Raw genomic sequence first — 21,865 nt, 5'->3', positions numbered from 1 at the left:
GGACTTTAAGTTGGTTTGTGTGCTGTGGTGATGCCATGTGTTTGTAACAGTCTGCTGGTTGTTTCTGGGATGGTTTTGATTTATGTCAGTGTTAGCTTGCGTTGATTGCACTGTAGTAGGCTGAGTGGTCAGGCATTTTTGAAAGTTGCATGAGTATCAATTTTGTTTGAAGATGTTGTATAGGTGGTCTGTTACCTTTTTGTGGAGTTCCCTGCAAGCAGGGATTAAAACAACCGAGTAGAAACAACACCCTGATCAACGAACTGTCAAAGAGAAAATCCTATCCCAGCAACACTGGCAGGGCAAGCTACCGCATATAAACAGGGATCAAAGCCCACACTCACTTGCACTGATGTTGTTACCTAGTCAGGTAATGAAACATCTGCAAGGAAATAATCAGGCTCAAAGAATACCAGGGACTCCACAGAAGTGGAAATTTTGGGAAATTGAAATTCTCACATCTGCAGGACAGGGATCTCTGAACCAATCACCCTCCCCAGTTCTGGAATCTACCAGGAATCTGCCGAACTACTGAGTTCTGACTCCTTTTTTCCCCCCCTTCTAAATTAAAGGTTGAGAAGGTGTAATTCAGTAAGTGTGGTTTTTCTTGGGAAAAGAATGTGGCTCAGTAGTAGAGAAAATACTTTGCATGCATGGCTGAATATCCTGTTATATTTGCCAAGTTATTAGAAAGGCTGGATCTCATACCAGACAATAGAAATCATACCAGACAATAGAAATGGCTTTGCTAAAAACCCTGGAATTAGCCAATGGAAACAATTCTGGGCCACATGATAAGCAACTAATTTCTTCCAAATGCCATATGGCTTCTTATATCTTATTTAGAAAAAATGATTTTGTGATCCCCCCCCCCACCTTGCTATATATGAACACTTTCCTGGCTTGGAAATGAGAAATTACTTTGCTCCTGTATATTAGAATGAGAATTAAGATATATGAAGATAGATGGTCAGTGAGCAATATGGCATTTTTTTCTTCTCTATAAGATGGTCTTGCTATGTGAACTGCAGCATAGACTGTGTTCCTCCTTCTCTATAAAACAGAATAGACATGATGGGATGTGGATGAAAGATTATTTAGAAGTGTTAGAACTGTAATCTGCCTGAGCCAATAAGTTTATAGCCTTAAAATACTGCAGGGAAGTGGGACAAATAAGCATAGTTCCTATCTATATTCTTCCACCCCTTTCTGGGGAACCCCCCCTCCCACATTTACAATATAATAATTTATAATATAATAATTTATCAACCTTTTCAGCTAGGACTTAGAAATCTGTTTCAAATGATTGGTTTGCACTGAGGATTCTTGTTCATAGCATAAAGCTTATTAACAGAATGTATAGTTCTGCAAAAAGGCCTCAGGGTAAGTTTATCTATACTGTATTGCTAATCACAATACTTTTAATGAAGTCCCCAGGATTGTTTGTATTGTTTGGATGTGTCCTGTTGGAGTCAGCAAACACATGGTTTGCGTCAGAAAGCTCTTGTACACATTTCTTAAACTGGGCTTTCTGGCCCAAACCAAACCACAATTATTTGCGGTTTGTAGGAAACACAACTTCATGTATTTCAGTTGGCAAAATATCTTGAGTCAGCCCTAGAGATAGCCTTGAACACTATCTCTCAGTCTTACATCCAAGGCTGGGGATTATGATAAAAATTAGCAGCCTCCAGATGCAGCCTTCTGAACTCTGCAGAGAAAGTGTGTTTGGATAATGCAGCCTTCCCCCATGTCTACAGGATGACAAATCTACAATTCTTAGCTAGAACAGCCATTGGCATCAGTTGGCCAAATTTACTACTTTAGTCCTCTGTCAAAACTTGCCTTCTCCCATCTCAGCTCTAACAATTAGTTGAAGGACAAGTGAACTTCAACTACTACTACTTCAAGTACTTTCCTTTACTTGTTCCCCGTTAAAAGTGTAAGGAGAGCATTACTCACTGGTCTTGTCATTGAGGCAGGGTTGGAGTCAGCATCAAGGACTATGCAGTTTATGCCAGAATATTCTTCCACCAGATCAAGGTCTGGAGAAAGAACACTTCCTTCCAGAAAAAAGTCTATAATGTTGCATTGTTCTTAAGATTGAGAATGTATCTACTCTTAAATTCATATTACACAATTCAGGTCTAAGTATTAATTATGTTTTTCTAGTGGGTTTTTTTTTCTATCGTGCATTTTCTAAATGAATGGATAGATGAATGACAAAAAATAACTCTTTTCTTCTTCCAATTTTCATTAATAATATTAAATATTAGGGATTAAAGTGACCTTCTTTGTGTTAATTGGGATCTCCCATGTCTGACAACATTCCAGATATTACAAAACTCAAAACTTACCATCTTCAGTCTCAGGTTCCTTTACTACTAGTTTCTCATTTTCTGATTCTTGATCTTCCTCCTGAAACAGAAACATTAAACGTAACACTTGCTTAGCTATTAGCAATAAAACCTCCCTGCAAACCAATCCAAACCATGTAGAACATCAATTGAAATTACGGACAGAATTTTAGTTGGAACTCAGGAAAGGATGCTGTAATAAATAATTCTTGCTTAAAGAAACTCTGAATTTGTCTACATTTTCCCCCAGATGTTCTTGTGGATAAGAGGACTAGGCAGCTGTAATGTCTATTAGAATTTATGTCTTTTTAATCTGCACACACTTATTTCACACCTTTGTTAGCTGACACGTACATTATTTTTTTCTCAAATGGTTCTGCTTCCCATCTGCTCTTATTATATAATAAACATATCCACCTTTACTCTTAGATTCTTAATTTCACCTTTTCTACTATGAGTTGTTTTGAGCAGCCTTTCCCACTTTATTTTTTATTTATTTTTATTTTATTTGTCATAACAGCATACATAAGCATAAGCATGAAGCAACAGTAGGACAGGAATCGTAGGCACGTTTGTGCTCTTATGCACAAACCCCTTATAGACCTCTTAGGAAAGGGGTGAGGTCAATAGTAGACAGTTTTTGGTTGAAGCTTCGGGGATTTTGGGAAGAGACCACAGAGTCAGGTAGTGTATTCCAAGCATTAATAACTCTGTTACTGAAGTCATATTTTCTGCAATCAAGATTGGAGCGGTTAACATTAAGTTTAAATCTATTGTTTGCTCTTGTATTGCTGTGATTGAAGCTGAAGTAGTCTTCAACAGGAAGGACATTGCAATAGTTGATTCTATGAGTTAAACACTTAAATGTATATACATTCCCACTCCAAAAATACGCATATATTGTACTCCCATGCTTCAGGAACTTAGGGTTACTTCCATTTTTTTCTCAAGAATAACAATCTTTTTTTTTTTATTTAGATCACAGTAGCACTGTATCATGGAAGCATTGTGAACACTCAGGTGCTTGTTGGTGTAAACTCAAGAAGCACTTCCCTATCAGGGGTGGGGAACTATGGCCCCTTTATGACCTATGGACTCCCAGAATTCCTGAGCCAGCCTTGAGTTAAAAGAGACATAAATTCTAATAGTCTAGCCATGCTGGTTCAGGAATTCTGGAAGTTGAATCCATAGGTCTCAAAGGGACCATAGTTCCCCACCCCTGGTCTATACTACTAATGGGAAAGGCAGTGCATTAGCACCAGGGTGAGTCCAGAACTCATGATAGGGACCACTTTGTTAAAGAAAGCTGGTCACAACCTGGTCAGCTCTTGCACAAAACGAGTCCAGGCAGCCCTTGTGTTATTTTTGGAATTCCATGGAAGAATGGTAAGCAGGCGATAATAATCTGATTAGGGCTTCTCCAACTTGTCCCCCTCCAGCTGTTTGGGTCCAAGCCTCTCAGAGCTGGAGCCAGCGAGCAAGCTGGGCGTTTAATAATACTTAATGCCCACTAAGACTATTCTATTGGTTGGATTTGCTTGACTCTAAACTATCATCACTAGAAGCTTATTTATGTAACCTGAAAAAAATACTTTAAAATTCTATGGGCATGATGAACAACTTCAAAAAGAACGAAAGCGGGGTGGGGGAGGGGTGGGGTATCAGTTTTTGACCAGCCTGAAAACTGAGGCCTTCTGCAATTTTGTACTTAGGCTGCAATTCACAATTATATTGATTTTTTAAATTTCTCTTTTTTGTTTTTGGTTATTCTGGTTATTTCACATTATGCAGGGGCAAGATAGTTATGAAGGGAAGGGCCATAATTAGGGTTGGGTCAAATGAAGAGTACATGCTGAAGATGGAGAAGGTTTAATAACTGCAGGGAAAGATTCTTCTCTGACATTCTGGAATGAGCAATAGCCTCCCCTCATGGTATCAATCAACTTCCATCATCCTGTGAAGAGCTGGGACTCTATTATGAAGCATCTCTTCCATCCCCTAGATCAGTGAGGGTGAACCTATGGCACACACATCAAAGATCATATGCCACAATGTTTTAGGTGACCCACCCGATTCACTAGCACCTGACAACTATTCTTGAAAGCATGCCCTTTTTTGAATGATTTTTGGAGGCTCTGGAGGTCGTGTGAGAATGGGGTATATTCTCGCACGGCATCCAGACCAGTGGTGGGTTGCTCCTGGTTCAGTCTGGTTCTATAGAACTGGTAGTAAAACCAGTGGGACGCTCCGCCCACCCGCCACATCATCGCAGGTGATCTGCGCATGCGCAGAAGCACGTGCGCACTCTCCTGTTGTGAACTGATAGTAAAGCTAAGTAGAACCCACCCCTGGAACTCATACAGGAGGGCTCCACAAAGAGCACTGGAGCACCCAAAAATCATGCAAGAACAGAGTTTGCTTTCATATGATGTTTGGTGGCTGCAGAGGCCATAGAAGAGCCTTCGCCAAAGCTGCTTCAAGAATGGAGTCCTTGTGCAACCCAGAGAAAACTTGGGTAGGCCTTAGGGGCCTTTCAACAAAAAGAGGTAAGTATCACATGGCAGATCCTGGGGATCACACATGATTGGACTGTACTTTTAAAAATAAATATGTAAAGAATTGTTCCTCTTTTGTTTGGTTGGGTGTGTGAGACATACCAGCAGTGTCAAGTTAGGCATTTTCTAAATTGTTGTCACATCAAGCAAAAAGGTTCACCATCACTGTCTTAGGTATTTCCAAACCTCTTCTTTCCTGTTTGAAATCTGTGGCTAATTAGAGCAAGCAAATAAATGCACAAAAGTCCCTCAGTGATTGAGTAATTTGGAAAAAAGAAAAAGGAAAAGGAAAACATCTGAGCCAGGGATGAAATGCTACCGGTTTGGACTGGTTCAGCTGAACTGGTAGTGATGGCAGCAGGTGGTTCGGAGAACCGGTAGCGCGGCAGCGCAAGGCTTTGCCCACCTGCCCAGTCATTGTTACTTCCTGGTTTTAACCAGGAAGTAACATGTTTTTTACCCTCTGCAGATGCCCAGAAGGGTTTGCGGATGCACAGAGGGTCCAAGTGTGCACATGACGTGCAAGGCACGTGCACTTCCGAACCGGTAGGGAAGGCAAGTAGATTCACACCTGATTTCTGAGCCCCCCAAGCTGATGTTGAACTGAAAAAGAAAAAGCAGAAATTATCTGTTTTCTTTTCCTTATTTAATAGATTTTTCTAGATATGCCCCAAAACTATAGGGAGATGGGGCCCTGACACAACACTAATTCTCAGGATAAGAAATGTATTTATGAGATGGGTAGAGCTTCATATCCTTGTCAAGCTGAAGAGACCATCTCTTCATCCATAGTGATCCCTAAAAAATGAGAGCTATATAAAAACTATATAGGCAAGAGAGGGAAACTAGACATCATAGCATTCTTTAGGAAATGCTTCAACCATTTTAATTCAAGGTGTATTTGCACATAGTCTGGCTCCAAGTTTACAATTGGAGAGAAGTTGACTCTAGTAGCATCTCAACGTGCCAATTGATTCATTTTTTTCATAGTCAACACAAACACATAAGTAGGGGTATGTATGCACACATATGCATTCACTTTTTCATTGGTACTTAGGTGTCAGATTGCAAAATAACAAGGCAGCAAGTTGTACTTATTTTTCCTGTGACCCTGGAAAAGAGCAGAACAGCCAATCAGATTCCAGATTCTTTCTCAGGACCTCGAATTCCCCTGGTTGAGTTCAGTGGGGCCTGACAGCTTCCACCATTTCCTAGATTTGAACAGGAGCGTGCGGACAGAGAGGGCCACCAGAGGAGACTGTCACTTCCAATTAAGAGGATAAAATCAAGATGGAAAAGAAGCCAAGAGCAGAAGGGAAGAGCCCTGGGCTGTTATCAAGATGTGATAAAACAGACGTATTCTTTGCACCAAATGTCTTGGGAATTTAGAAAGCAGTTTTATAAAAAACAGGGATCTCTTCTGTTATCTCCAGCTCAGCAATCAGGGTGAAGGGTGTCACCAGGGAAAAATGTATACTATTCACTAGCCTGCCTTCATTGCATTTTGCATTCAATGCTCCTTAACTCACCAAACCCAGCATCACTATTACCGTCCTATACACTCATATATATTTTAATTAATGTTTCCCAAAACAAGCCCCTTTTGCCTCTTTGTTCACTTCTAAGGAAGCCCATATTTGGTGGAAACAAAGTGTGACCCACCCTGAGCTGTCTTTGTTCAGAGGAGCTGCGTTGCAACTTCTATGGTTTCTCCCCACTACAGTCAGTGCCTTTCCTGAGAGCAATCATTAGGGAGTGAATTCACATTGGGAAATGTGGGTTGCTTTTTACTGAGCTAAGTTGACAATTCTGTCTGCGGTTTCTCTAACTCAGGGGTATCAAACCTGCGGCCCACGGCCCGGATGCGCCACGTACTGGCCACGCCCGCCTATTTTAGCAAAGGGGAAAAAAGTCACGATACGTCACATGATGACGACGTGACACAAGCTTGACACCCCTGGTCTAGTTCAAGTCAACAGCCTTTCCATCCTTATCTGGAGATGGCAACAACTGATGGTGGGTTTTTCTGCATATTCAGGCTATTCCTGAGCTAGAATGAAAACTGTCTGGGGAGAAGGTTCAGATGGGTCCTTGTTATTATGCATACCTATTTATTATTTATTATCTATTTATTATTTATTATTTAGGGATGCGGTGGCTAAGACGCTGAGCTTGTTGACTGAAAGGTCGGCAGTTCAGCAGTTCAAATCCCTAGTGCCGCATAACAGAGTGATCTCCCGTTACTTGTCCCAGCTTCTGCCAACCTAGCAGTTCGAAAGCACGTAAAAAATGCAAGTAGAAAAATAGGGACCACCTTTGGTGGGAAGGTAACAGCGTTCTGTGTGCCTTTGGCATTTTGTCATATCGGCCACATGACCATGGATGTCTTCGGACAGTGCTAGCTCTTTGGCTTTGAAACGGAGATGTGCACCGCCCCCTAGAGTGATAAGCTATGAAGCTTTTAAAAAAGAAAATGGTTGGGCTAGCTGAACTAGCCAACCTTGACTGGCAGGGCCATGAACAGAGCTTTATGGTTAATCGGTCTCTTATTAGAAGCCACTTAATGGGTATAATAAGAATTTGGGTTCACTAACTAAATTTGAACCCCTCTAAACTTTTTTAAGCATTTTGGTCCCAGCTGGTCCCCAAATGGATGCCAACACAGCAGTAGCCACATTGTTAAGCTTCTCTTTGTGGATTAAGTTTAGCAACATTCATTTTCCTCCTGTGCCTGTTTTGCAACGAGTCATAGATATTGCTGCAGAACTGCCAGCTGAGTCTATCTGAGTAGTTATCTACTTCTATAAAGGATTATCTGCTTTCTAAAAGTGCTTTAATCCACCTATCTCCTCTTCACTCTTAGTTCGGTCAATTTAACCTAAAATACATACTAAATCAAACCAGATTTTCTTACAAAAGCTTTAATTATGTTTTAGATTCAATTGCAATAAACCAGTTACGTTGGAGAGCATAAAATAAATGCAGTGAAGCTCAGAAGAGACAAATTCAAAGTCTTGTTAGTAAATACAAAATGAGGGTGGGGGTTCTGCATATAAAAGCATATAAAAGAAGAGGGCCGTGAAAATATTTACAGACCCCTCGCATCCTGGACATAAACTGTTTCAACTCCTACCCTCAAAACGACGCTATAGAGCACTGCACACCAGAACAACTAGACACAAGAACAGTTTTTTTCCCGAAGGCCATCACTCTGCTAAAGAAATAATTCCATCAACACTGTCAAACTATTTACTGAATCTGCACTACTATTAATCTTCTCATAGTTCCCATCACCAATCTCTTTCCATTTATGACTGTATGACTATAACTTGTTGCTGGCAATCCTTATGATTTATATTGATATATTGACCATCAATTGTGTTGTAAATGTTGTACCTTGATGAGCAGACTTTCAGAAGGACAGGGCTACATCTGGATCTCCTACTTGCAAGGACATCAAATAGGCCAATGTGAGAAATTCTATTCTATTCTATTCTAAAACCCAATTAACTTTGGAATTCATTGCTACAAAAGGTGATGGTGGCCTCTAGGTTGGAAGAGTTTAAAAGCAGATTGGATACACATATAGAAGACCAACTTAATTAAGGGTGATCTCTCTTGAGCAGGGGTGTCAAACTCACATCGTCATGGCATCATCACATGATGTATTGTGACTTTTCCCCCCTTTGCTAAACTGGGCATTGCCAACACGTGACACATCCAGCCTGCAGGCTGTGAGTTTGCCACCCCTGCTATTGAGATTCAATGTTACTTGGACTGGGGGGTTAATTGGCCTTCAAATCCTGACTTCACAGACTTTCAGAAGGACAGGGCTACATCTGGATCTCCTACTTGCAAGGACATCAAATAGGCCAATGTGAGAAATAGTAGATTACACTGAGAGCATATGCACCAAGACAAATTCCTTGTGTGTCCAATCACATTTGGCCAATAAAAATTCTATTCTATTCTATTCTAAAACCCAGTTAACTTTGGAATTCATTGCTACAAAAGGTGATGGTGGCCTCTAGGTTGGAAGAGTTTAAAAGCAGATTGGATACACATAGAGAAGACCAACTTAATTAAAGGTGATCTCTCTTGAGCAGGGTGTCAAACTCACATCGTCATGGCATCGTCACATGATGTATTGTGACTTTTCCCCCCTTTGCTAAACTGGGCATTGCCAACACGTGACACATCCAGCCCGCAGGCTGCGAGTTTGCCACCCCTGCTATTGAGATTCAATGTTACTTGGACTAGGGGGTTAACTGGCCTTCAAATCCTGACTTCACAGACTTTCAGAAGGACAGGGCTACATCTGGATCTCCTACTTTGAAGGACATCAAATAGGCCAATGTGAGAAATAGTAGATTACGATGGGTCTCGGGCTGATCTAGCAGGGCTTTTCTCATGTTCTTATAGCATAGTTGACCGTGACATTCATAGTAATGTGATGTGGAAGAAGATGGTGGGGAAAACATCCAACTATTGCTTTACTTGTCAGAGATTGTTTTGGAACTGGATTGGAACCTATTTAAACTTTAATTTCTAAATGAAGAAGCTCACAAACAAAGCCCCCCTTGCTTATTTCCTACGAGCTTCATCCTGTTGCCGACAGATCCATGGCTTCATTTTGCAGCAAGTGGTAAAGCTGCCCTAAATTCGTTGCAGAAGGAAAGGACACGAGAGAACCGAAATCTTGCTTGTTACATTGCTGTTTTTATGTACATTAAAAAAGAAAGTTGCAATGCCAAATGCAGATATAGATTGGAGGAAAAATCTTACAAGCTCTTTATTACAGAGAAGGGGTGTGAAAGGAATTTAAATCCAGAATTTGGTAGGAGAGTTTAAAAAAACAACAACTACAGGATGAAAAATAACTCTTGGCTATCATTTCTAAAGTGTGTCACATGTTGCCATTTAAGGCTCTGCTTTTTTATCCACGCCTGATGCAAGACACTGCAAGAGGAAAAGAATTCAGCCTGAAATAAAGGCCCTGCCTGCTCCACAAACTCAGTGACATCATTTGCTGCTCCCTTTCAACCAAATCCTGCTTCTTGATCTCTTCATCATTGTAATGAAGGAAACAGCTGCTAAAGCAAACAACTTCTCAGACTATTGGAATAATCAGTGCTAATCTGGGGGTGGGGGGGTGGCTTGAGGCTGGGCGTGCCTTTGAAAAGGAATAAAGTCATCTGCCTGCCAAGAAGTCCAGACTGTTGTGTACACAGACTGCAATGTGAAATGGTGAATTCAAGTGAGAGCCATTTGGAAGTTGGTACGTTACATGCCTCGTGCCTGAGCAGACACACTGAAGAAGGAAACCCATGGAAATGGGAAGAGAGATTTGGGTATAAACTCACTGCTATAAATTAATCAGCTATATTCACTGATACAAGAAATAACTAGTAGCAATCAATTGGATATTGAGCAGAAAAGTGGGTTTCAGCAGGTTCTGACCAGTTCTGGAGAACTGGTAGTGGAAATTTTGAGCAGTTCGGAGAACCCGTAGTAAAAATTCTGATTGGCCCCCTCCCATCTATTCTCTGCCTTCCCAAGTCCCAGCTGATCGGGAGGAAATGGGGATTTTGCAATAACCTTCCTCTGCCATGCCCAAAAGCCACGCCCACCAAGCCACACCCACAGAACTGGTAGTAAAAAAATTTGAAACCCACCAAATAAAGAGGACTTTTTTTTTAAAAAAAAAAGAAGGGCATAAAAACGGTCACTCATTTTTTAACTTATATTAGTTTAGAACATTAAGGAAAATAATAGTCAGGTTTTTAATATAAAAACAGTATTGTATTTAATTCTTCAGATAATACAGCATGTTCATGTTTTATGGAATCCAAATGTGTCAATTTCATTGCGAACTTAAAAAAAATATTGCAGTGGCTGTTTTAAGGGAATCTGTTGTGTTAACTAACATTGATAAAGAATTCCAGAATAAACTTCAAGAAGTTACTGGACTTCATATCAGCCTAAGTGGAATAATTATCATGACACCCCTGAAAAAAACCCTTTAATTATGAAGTCAGTCAAAAACACTATAGGAAACCAGAATGGAGACAACATCATTCAGCCAAGAAAAATAGACATTCAATAAAATAACTAAAATGCTCAATGAAATGGTATCTTAAGAGGGGAAAATGACTTTAAAAATATATTCTATAATCCTGTAACAGGGAGACTTTGTACTCCCTAAAATAATTGCCTGTTCACACTAGTTAGGACCATTATTAAGAGTTCTGACGTATTTAGAGTCTTAGTAGTGCATGCACCCAAATGTTTTTACAACAGCAAAAGTTGAGATGATGGCTGAAACCTAATGAGTGAAGCCACATCACTTTGTAACGTGCGCTGTGACCCACATAACAAACGGGCAGCACAACAGCTGCAAAACGATGGACTACTTCTTGAGTTTGTCTCCTCCACCAACCTTTTATAGTAAGCTACTGCTGGAATGTAGAGCTATGTGGTTAGCGCAGGGGTCTGCAAACTTGGCTCTTTTAAGACTTGTGGACTTCAACTCCCAGAGTTCCTCAGCCAGCTTTGCTGGGAGTTGCAGTCCACAAGTCTTAAAAGAGCCAAGTTTGCAGACCCCTGGGTTAGGGTATTAGAATCGTGAAAGCACATGAAAAGTTCAATTTTAATGGGAGTGGTTTCACACATTCTTTGTCATGTATTCTACTTTCCCAGGACTGAGATATCTTTTTCCAATGGCTCCACATTTTCCTGTCATTCAGCAGCATCATCGCAGCAATGCCACCTCCTGCAAATGTCACTGCCGCTGTCTGAGCTTCCCCAGTAAGGACAGAATCCCAGAGAATTCCCAGATTGTGCACAAATTCCTGCAGGATGTATGCAGATCCAGTTAGTTCTAAATTTCCATCCAGACTAGTTGAGCTCCCTGACATTTATTCCCAAACTACTTCTAAGCATTAGCCCAAGATCTTGCATCAGAAAGAGGCAAGCCAACAAATATATTTTAAGAATGTTTTCATCTCTAAATCTTTTTTTCCCTTTGTCTATCTGACAAGCTCCAGCCTGGTACTGTTTTCCCTGTACCTGGAGCTTGAACTATTTCTCCCATCCTAAAATATTATTCTGGAATCCAAGGCAGGCAGGGACCTTGGAGAAATTATGAAGAAATGGTTACAAAATCTAAATTGAGGAGAGGGAGGGAAGGGAAGACATTGTTAGGCTTTCAGGATTATGTAACTACAACCTATACCTCATTAATAAAGTATATCAGTAATTATAGTCAAACTTGTAGAATCTGTTTCCTGGCATTTCTTGAAGGGCTGACAGATGAGGAAAGACTCTCTCTTTCCATAGGCAGTAACTTTTTGACAAACAACCTGTTCCCAGCTGATTGTATTCTATCTATGGAAACAAGTTGGAATATCATCAATTTATCACCACCATTTCAGTAGCTAGAGGGCTGGAATTTATTTGAGCCCACAGTTCTGTGTTTTTGCAAAACTTTTGGTGGCTCGGAAAGCTGCCACTCCTTCCTTTCTCTACACAGTCCCTTTAATAAAAGCTTATTTCATTGTCATGCTATATCAAGGAATGGGGGCCTTTTTGTTGCTCAGATAACAGAATTTGTAAACAAAGAACTGAAATACTACTTCTCCCAGGAACTATTATCTGCAATTACATCAAGATGCCAGCATTCCCAGCTAGGTAATTAGAACCAATTCTGGATAAATTCTTTGTTATCTAAAGTAAATCTACTATTTCTTCCCCTTCTTTATTAGTCTCAACTCTCTATGCAGTAATAAGGAAAGGAGCTGACATGGTCTTCTGGGCCAGCCTATCCTCTTGAGATGCTTTGCAAACTTGTTTGAGTCTGCTGTTTTTAACTCATTTCTAATCTAGTTCATTAACAATAGACCTCCAACTGCATTTGCCTAATGATAAACATCATTTCACCTGGGCATTGAGTACATAAATAGATTCCGCATTAGCTTAGAAACCAGGAATTGCTGGATTCATTGGTAACCACTCAGGATTGTAAGTCCCAAAAAAAAATCTATCTTCAACTCCTAGATTGGCTGCTTGGGGACTGACTCTGTAGCCTTGAAGATTTCCCACCAATATTCTTTGCCTTTATTACTTGCAACCGAGAAAGGCTTTCTGCAGATATCAACTGATAAATTTAATTCTTCTTGAAGAATCTGTTTCTTTTATAGTATATGAGTACCACAGTTCAATATCATGCATTCCAGTGGTGGGTTTCAAAACTTTTTACTACCTGTTCTGTGGGTGTGGCTTGGTGGATGTGGCTTGGTGGGCATGGCAGGAGAAAGATACTGCAAAATCTCTATTCCCTCCCCACTCCAGGGGAAGGTTACTACAAAATCCCCATTTCCTCCCAATCATTTGACTACCGGTTCTCCGAACTACTCAAAATTTCAGCTACCGGTTCTCCAGAACGGGACTGAACCTGCTGAAACCCATCTCTGATGCATTCCTCTCTTTAAAATTTTAATTATATTTAATCATCAAATATTTTTTCTTTGTCATCATGGTCTTTGCGGAACCACAAGCGGTATTTCCATTTTATGCCCAGAAAAATACAGCTTGCTCACATATAAAGTATCATAGGATGGGCTGCAATTCCACTTTGTAAAGTCAAATATTTATATCAGGATTCTTGTTTTCTTTTGGAAAGGATATTCATATCATAGCCTTGTCAGAATTTAGTGTTCGGTTGCTTTAAAAAGCCCCACCACCACTTGCAAAGCTCAGTTGAGTGAGACGCTTGTCAGCTCCAAAGGCATAAAAACTGGCTTCTGAACAATGCTGCCATTTTGAAGATGAGATGAAGAAAGTTCTGACTTCCGCTTGGCGCCACCTTTCTCGCTGGGTGCTAATTTATGGCACTCCGCACTGGATATGGTAAAAGCCGGTGTAAACAGCTACGAACAGCTGTTCCCGACTTAATTTTCCCTCTCTGGTTGAGAGAGCAGGGGAAAGAGCAGGGGGGAGAGTGGTAGATTCCCCTAGGGGCTTTGTTTTTGTTATGCAAAGTCCTGAAAGGTCGAGTCCCATTGAATTCCTCCTATCTCCAGTATCCAGCGTGTCTCCTGCAAAAGCAGGAAAGAGGAAGGTGTCCAAGTTCTGCTAACAATTGATTTCTTTTTGTGGATTTCTATAAGCAGACGGAAGAAGCATGAGTGAACAATTATTGGTTTGCAAGTATTGTTGATTTTCTGACTTCCTCCTTTTTTTAAAGAGAGAAAAATTTTTTTCCCCCCTTCTTTTAAAATGGCGTTTGAGACTAACTGCAAATAGACCGATAGCCTTGCTGCGAAATCGAAACTGAATGGAGACTTCATCTTATTGTGTTGGATTGTTGGATTATGTTACTTGTTTAAGTATTTCATAAGGGGATTTTCAGCAAGAACTTTGTCATGAAGGTTTTTTCAGAAGAATGGATTCGTGACTTTATACAGGATTACACAGAAAGAATGTATTTAATTATTCAAAAATACGAACTGATAAAAAATGGGGACTTTTTGGATCAAGGCTTGGAGGAAATTAACCAGTGTGATCAGGACTTAAATGCAATGGAGGAGATACAAACAAAAGTGAGATGAAGAAAGTTCTGCATGAACCACTACTTCTGACAAGTCTCTCTTAAATGATTAAATTTTGGATATAAGGGAATCACTAGGAGCCTTTGGTGAGCAAACTCCCTCAAAAGACGTTTTAGCAGTAGGATAAAAACCCCTAAATTGGGTCTGAGTTTTGTTTGATAAAAGACCAAATGAGACCTTTTCCCTATTTCTTCTTGAGCTTCATCATGGAAGAAAGGCAGAAACATACTACAGAAGGTGCCCTTTACAACGAAGGGTGTGTGTGTGTGTGTGTGTGTGTGTGTGTGTGTGTGTGTGTGTGTAAAACAGCAGGCTTATATGAAGCTCCAAGTGTAATTCCACAGCCCCTGAAATCCTTTCAATAATGGCTTTGCTAGCCCTCATTTCCCCAGCGTATTAAAATATGTAATATTTTAAAACAGTGTTTCTCAACCTTGGCAACTTGATGTTTGGTTGTGGGACATGCTGGCTGTGGAATTCTGGGAATTGAAGTCCAGGTTCATCTCCAGGTTGCCAAGGCTGAGAAACTGTGCTTTAGGAGAACAGCATTTCTTGCTTTCAGGTGCTAGGATTTTGAGAGAGAAGTTAATTTGGCAATGCGGATCGTGGGATGCTAATTTGGAATGAAGGTTACTTAGAAAGGTTAGCTATTAAGATGAAACACGGTAGTCAGATACTTGGTTCCATTTATTATTCCTTTTATTAGATACAAGCCCTTTCACCTTCAGCAGCAAAATGGAAATTGTAGTCAACTATATTAGAAGCTGCTTAGTTGAAAAAGACTGCCTTAAATCTCTAATACAGCCTTGTTAATTTTGGGAAATGCCTGCAGGAACATGTGGCTTGTTTCCCAGAGATGTCATGTTAGGAGGAAATCAAGCATTATTTCCTATGTACACAGGGGCCAGGTTTGCTGAATTTCCAGCCCCTAAAAGAGAATGGACAATAGCTTATTAAGGCCCTTCTAATTGGGCTCACTGCTGGCATCTGGCATCCATCCTAGCTGCTCTAACAAAGGAAGCCATTACAACAGCCTGGATGTGTGGCCTGATCTCATCATTTTATACTTGGGAGGGTGAGCTACTGAATCTAGCCCCATTTGCTATTTGAGATTTTAAAATATTTTTTTCAGAAGTATTCAAGAGCCTGCAAAAAGAATTGGAGCGGTACTGGGAAGGAGACCATAATTCAGGTTATCCACTAGCAAAGTTGCTGAAATGCAGTTCTCTTTTGCCACATCTTTTGTATTGCCACACCTTTTATATAGAAACTAAACAATTCTGCATAATGAAAGATGAATTTTCTGTCTTTTGTAAGTCTTCTTCTGTACATTTTCATTCAAATCACACAGGCTCTGTATTTTCTTAAATGAAATATGCATATCCAACAATACTACAATTCTTAATTGGAGTTCTCTCAGCTAAATTATTTGATTTCCCTCTTATTTATTCCTCTAATCTATGTCTAGTTTAATAATCAGTAATAATTCCCAACACTCTTCCCTATTGGAATGCAAGTGAAAAAAAGGGCGATGTGGAATTTTTCCCCTTTTATACAAATTTCAGGGTGGCTGGCTATTGTGATTTGAAATATATATATATAATATCTCTGATTCTTAAAACTCCTGCCTACCCCAAGGAGAAACTCCTTCAGAGCAGCTGGAATAACATATTCCCTTTGCTCATTAATCAGAACTTTGTCTCCTTGAAAAGCAAGGCGGGTGTTTGCCGGCAGCTGACTCTGCAGGGGGAAATGTCAGTTTATTGGAAAATAGGACTGCTGTTGTCTAGCACAATTCATTTTCCACATGGCTGTGCCTGTCAGAGGTGGTCTCTGCCTCTGAGGGACTAAGGTTGCCTGCTGCCCTGCATTTGGACATCTTTGCTTGGCTAATAACAGCCAGGCACAATCTTCCAGATCACTTTTGTAAAATGAACCCTTGGAGAGGCAGAGGGCTAACTAATGAATAGTTCCCTCCCTCACACATGTGTACAGCATGTACCCATGCATAATTTCCTCCTGGGGCAAAATGACACCTGCCTGTAAAGTTTGAAATAGTGAACTGCCCGTGTACAAGCTGTCACTGGATATTACAGTCCCATGTATGAATTAATCTAAAGTCGCATTGATCTTAGCCATTTAAAAACCTCCTTTGATTTCAGTTGGTTCAGAACAAGATTCACAATCACTCTAAGGCACAATGCATCTTTTTAGGATTGGACTTAGTGTATTTTGTGAATCCAACCACAGTGCTATACTTGAATTTTGCCAATTGTGGTTTATTCAGTAAACCATAATTAAAGCAAAACCATGACTTAGTAAGGTGTACTTAGTACTTAGCCAAACCCAGAATGAGCCACAATACTTAGCCTCAGAGTTGCTCTGCAGTCTACAAAATAACTACTACAATGTGAAAGGTGGAAAATGGTAAAAATAAATAAATAAATGTTGCAATGCCAAACAGAACAACATGGGGGGAAGACCAATTGTTTCATTAGTAAGAAAAAAGAATGGATCCAACAAGAAAAGTACCTGAGAAACAATCAATGAAATTTTATTTTCATTCACACATTCTATGAACTATATAAAATGTTTCTCTCTGACTACTGTACCCCCAAATATTTAGTCTATCATTCCCATCACCTCAGATCCTGACAAAGTCAGGTGATGGAAATTGAAATATCCAACATTTGGAGAGATCCTAGGTTAATGGAAGTGTCAACATCTAGAAAGTGTATCAATGAAAATCTTCCTTTCTGGTTTCCTATCTTCCTTTCTTTTCTCTCATGTGTCTTTCCATTTTTGGGAAAGCTTTGAGGCAAGGAGGGACAAAAACAAGGTGAGGAACAAGTCTCTCCTTGGGTATCCTGGGTCAGCTGAAGAACATTTCAAGAGCATTTCCTTCCCACAGTCATTTTTATTTCAGTGCAGATGATGGGCCATCTGACTGTGTCACAGGGCAGCAGACAAGTCATGACATATACAGAGCTCTCTCCCTCAGCACTTCTGATTCTTCTGTCTGTTGCACTGCCCTCATCCTAAGCAGCAGGGAGCTGTCCGACTTTGCCTAATTGCAGAGCCAGAACCTCTTTCTGCTTTGTTGATTATATAGCTACATAAAATCAACCAACAGTTCCAATGATTGAGGGAAGTTGTGACACTTCTTAAACTTGCCATACTGTACATATACAGAGCATGTCTAGGTACAAATATCATCAACTTATATCACTTCTTGGAGGCCTTGGGCTCAAAGAAGCAAGTTCATTCAGCTCATATTTGTACCCTTTCTACCTGCCTCCATATTCATATCCTTCCTTAAACTATATTTGAGATCTCATTGAGATAAGTAAAATTTAATCCTTGCTCTTTTTTTAATGATCCTCATATAAGATGGTATTTTTGTGTTGCTGCTAATAGCATCTCCCTTTTCCCATGAGAAAAGAACAATATTGAGCAGGAGTGTGCAAGTTAGATATGGAGCCTCATCCAAATCTAACCATTCCAGTAATCTTGCTCTAGGGTCCCTGAAATTCAGCAGGGAAATGCCTACCAATTTTCTGCAAACTGGACAGCTGAGATATGCTTCCCAGGGGCCACTGTCTGCCCAAGTAGGGTTTATACAACCAGAATCATTAGTCTGAGATGGGCAGCTATTCAAATCAAATCATAAAACCTGAGTTTGGATCTTGGAGCATATCTTGGTAATATCCTTTACTCTAATGCTCCAGCTGTTTCCTCTCTCTGAAAAAAAGACAATCTGTCCAATTCCTTCATAAGGAAGTAATGAAAGAGAAGGCTTTGTGTACTAGTATTTTAGAATTTACATAATTTATGTTGATTTATAAACATACAACAATCTGTGGCCTCATTTATTATGCTCGATTTTTACAGCAATATCTAAGGTCACCATATGGCAAGCAAAGTTTTCACATTCAAGGCAGAGCTGAATGGCTAAATAGTTGATCTGGACCTTGTAGGATAGTGCATATTGTGTCCTTGCTCTGGAGCTAATTCCTGTTTTGTTTTTAAGAAAATGGCAACCTTGGGTTAATAACTACCAAATGTGAAAAACAGCACAAATGTATCCTGTCTGTAATTATTTTCAGCTCACAGAAACACAATGTTCTTATGTTTAATAGGTTGGAATGAGTAAAAAGCATTTATGTCTAGCAGGGCAACTTTCTGTATGGGTTCGTGTAGGTGTAACAGAGCTTAGAATGAGCAAGGATTTCTCCAGGGCATAATGAGGAAGGAAGGGCCCATGACATTCTGCTGCTTGAGGCAAAACACAAAATTGACCCTTCCATGTTCTATGCATAACAGTTGGACAAAACTTATTTTCATCTCTGGCAATGGGGAAGTTTCTTCAGTGACTGTTTTAGTCAGGTATGAAATCCAGCTCCCCACCTTATCAGAGTTTGTCAGGTCAGAGGTGGTATTCAGCAGGTTCTGACCAGTTCTGGAGAACCGGTAGTAGAAATTTTGAGTATTTGGAGAACCAGTAAATGCCACCTCTGACCGGCCCCACCCCCATCTATTCTCTGCCTCCCGAGTCCCAGCTGATTGGGAGGAAATGAAGGTTTTGCAGTATCCTTCCCCTGGAGTGGGGTGGGAATGGAGATTTTACAGTATCCTTCCCCTGCCACACCCACCACACCACGCTCACAGAACTGGTAGTAAAAAAAATTGAATCCCACCACTGGTTCAGGTTCATGGTGTCTGCTGTCTGCTGTCTGAGGCAGCCAGTGTGGAGAAAATAATATGTGGAGAAATACATGGTATGAAATACAGATAGGCTTCTGAGGATCTCTTACTGGGAAGCCAATGGCCAATCTGTTCCTTTCCATGATGTACAGCTCAAGTAGGACATTTCATAGGCACAGGAGGTCTCATGAAAGGGGAAGCAGGGGCCCTTAAGATACAAAACTGCATTTTTGCTTGAGTCAAGCTTCTGCATCAGAATTGCAGCAGCTTTCAGTAGGATAGCAGGTCCTTCTTAAAACTGCTTCTTCCTGGGAGCTTTATAAGCTTGAAGAACACATAAGAAGCATAGGGGAGAAATATGATCCAGCTCATAGGACAAGAGAAGGATGTAAGGATTTTAATTACTAATTGCTGCCAGCTCCATCTGCACCATGTGTATGTTGTAAACCAGGGGTCTCCAACCTTGGCAACTTTAAGCCTGGAGGACTTCAACTGGGGAATTTTGGGAGTTGGTCCACCAGGCTTAAAGTTGCCAAGGTTGGGGACCCCTGCTGCAAACTGCTCACTTTCCTTTCCAACAAAGAGCGATGGCCAATTTCACAAGTTGCCATTATGAAGTTGCCATTGTGTTATTTCATGAAAGAATTACTCAGGCAACCTCTACGACCAAGATATCAAGGTTCAAGATCAGCAGAGACCGTCTGGTCTTCCAGTAATCCTACCAGCTGACAGAAGGATGAGTAAATCTGGTTTAAGAGAGCTGGCCACAGCTTAGATAAAATGGATCACGACATAGCTTTCCTGTCAACAAGGGAAACATGCTGCACTCAGTAGGATGGAAAGAAAATACCTGTGGCTGTACCCAAATTTCTGAAGGAAATTATTGTATATGTTGCATGATCAGAGACCAATTCAGACCCAGGCAGTGTGACCCTGTCCCACTCTCTCTCCAAAAGCCATTATTCATGCCTTTCATTTGGTAATATAGTGCTCGGCTTGCAATAATTCATTTAGTGACTGTTTGAAGCATAGAAAAAAATAACCTACAACCATTTTTAAAACTCACAATTGTTGCAGCAACCCCTGGTCATGTGATCAAAATTCAGATGCTTAGCAATTAATTCATATTTTTGACAATTGTAGTGCCTTGGGGTCATGTGATCACCATTTGCACCCTTCTGACAAGCAAAATAAAATGGGGAAACAGGATTCACTTAACAACCATGTTACTAAACAACTGTGATGATTCATTTAACAATTGTGGCAGGAAAGGTCATAAAATGGGAGAAAGCTCACTTAACAGCTGTCTCACCAACAGAAAATTTGAGCTCAATTGTGGTCATAAGTTGAGGACTACCTGTATTGTCAATGATTCTGAATAGGAAAAAAAATAATATTGGTAAAGCATTGCAGACACTTTCCACCAAGGTAATCTGGTGCATTTCGAGATGGGTAAGAGAAGTAATCTTCCTGGTAGATAAAATTATGAATAATCTTCTATCTCACAACAGAATTCAGAATCTAAATAGATCTTTCCTAACCTGATGCTCATTTCAGCTAGACTGCACTTTGGTTCCCTTTATCCCCAGTCACTACTGCTGCCATCACAGAGAAAAGTAGGTAGGAAATACTGTTTTAAATTACGCAATTTATAAGGGAAAAAAACACCCCATGTCCACGTATGATGGGGACACCTTTATTCAAACCAGTTGAAAGGTTGCAATTGGCATCCCATCGCTCTCCAGAATTTTTCATTGGACTAAACACATTATGCTAAACACATTAAAAACCAACATAAAACACTAAAGATGGTGGGGAATGGGGCAATGGCTAAAAGCAGGGACTCTGTTTTGTTAAAACTACAATATGCTTCTGACAGCTGAAAGATTACATATCAGTTATGATACACACACACGCTCCATCAAAGGCACTTTGTCAGAAGGGGACATGAGTTCCCCTGCCATTTGGCCACTTGGCAAAGGTGAACTATATTTTCTTTCTGATTCAAGGTAAATAAACCATTGGGAGGGAGGGAGGGAGGGAGGAAGGAAGATCATACATACAGTGCTAGCAGATAAGCCAAGAATTTTAATTGCTAAAATGCGCACAAAAAAATTGGGTTCAACTTATCCCCAGATGGGCTTATATAAGAGCATATATGGCAATTCTTTTTTAAAATATCTATCTCTATCTGCCTCTATATATTCAGATAAGCTGACCCTTGTATTTTTAACGAAATGCCATGAAAAATACAAGTCAGCTTATCTGTGCATGGTATACCTTTCATGGCATTTTGGATAAAATTCAAGGATGAGTTTATCCACAGATGGGGTTCTCCATGAGCATATATGGTTCATTCAAGGAATTGTGTCTATGCATATTACGTGAATGGGCTACCACAGTTCAAACACCATAAATAGAGCTCAAACACAGTCTTTTTCAATAGACCCAACTGATTTACCAGTGAGTCATCTACTATGAGTCAGTCACTTGATGAGTTTTAGGCAACAAAGAATGTGAAGTTGCACACTGGTGTATAAACTCAGCCAGAATGAATCATACATATGATAAACTTGCAAGTATGTTGGAATTTGTCCTGAACACCAAGGCTAAGATTCGATATCCTGCATTCGCTTATTTT

General features: G+C 40.2%; 1 protein-coding gene across 1 annotated transcript in view; it reads right to left on the bottom strand.

The window, feature by feature from the left end:
- JMJD6 (jumonji domain containing 6, arginine demethylase and lysine hydroxylase) overlaps positions 1 to 21,865 on the bottom strand; it is a 92,477-nt gene that overhangs the window by 39,966 nt on the left and 30,646 nt on the right. Inside the window, 2 exon segments of the mRNA XM_058170524.1 lie at positions 2,358 to 2,418; positions 5,952 to 6,015. Of these exon segments, the coding sequence (XP_058026507.1) occupies positions 2,358 to 2,418; positions 5,952 to 6,015 (125 nt within the window).

Source organism: Ahaetulla prasina, chromosome 2 (assembly GCF_028640845.1).
Source record: "Ahaetulla prasina isolate Xishuangbanna chromosome 2, ASM2864084v1, whole genome shotgun sequence".
Taxonomy (NCBI): domain Eukaryota; kingdom Metazoa; phylum Chordata; class Lepidosauria; order Squamata; family Colubridae; genus Ahaetulla; species Ahaetulla prasina.
Note: the sequence above shows the minus strand (reverse complement) of the source record. Positions and strands in the feature narration are given on the sequence as shown.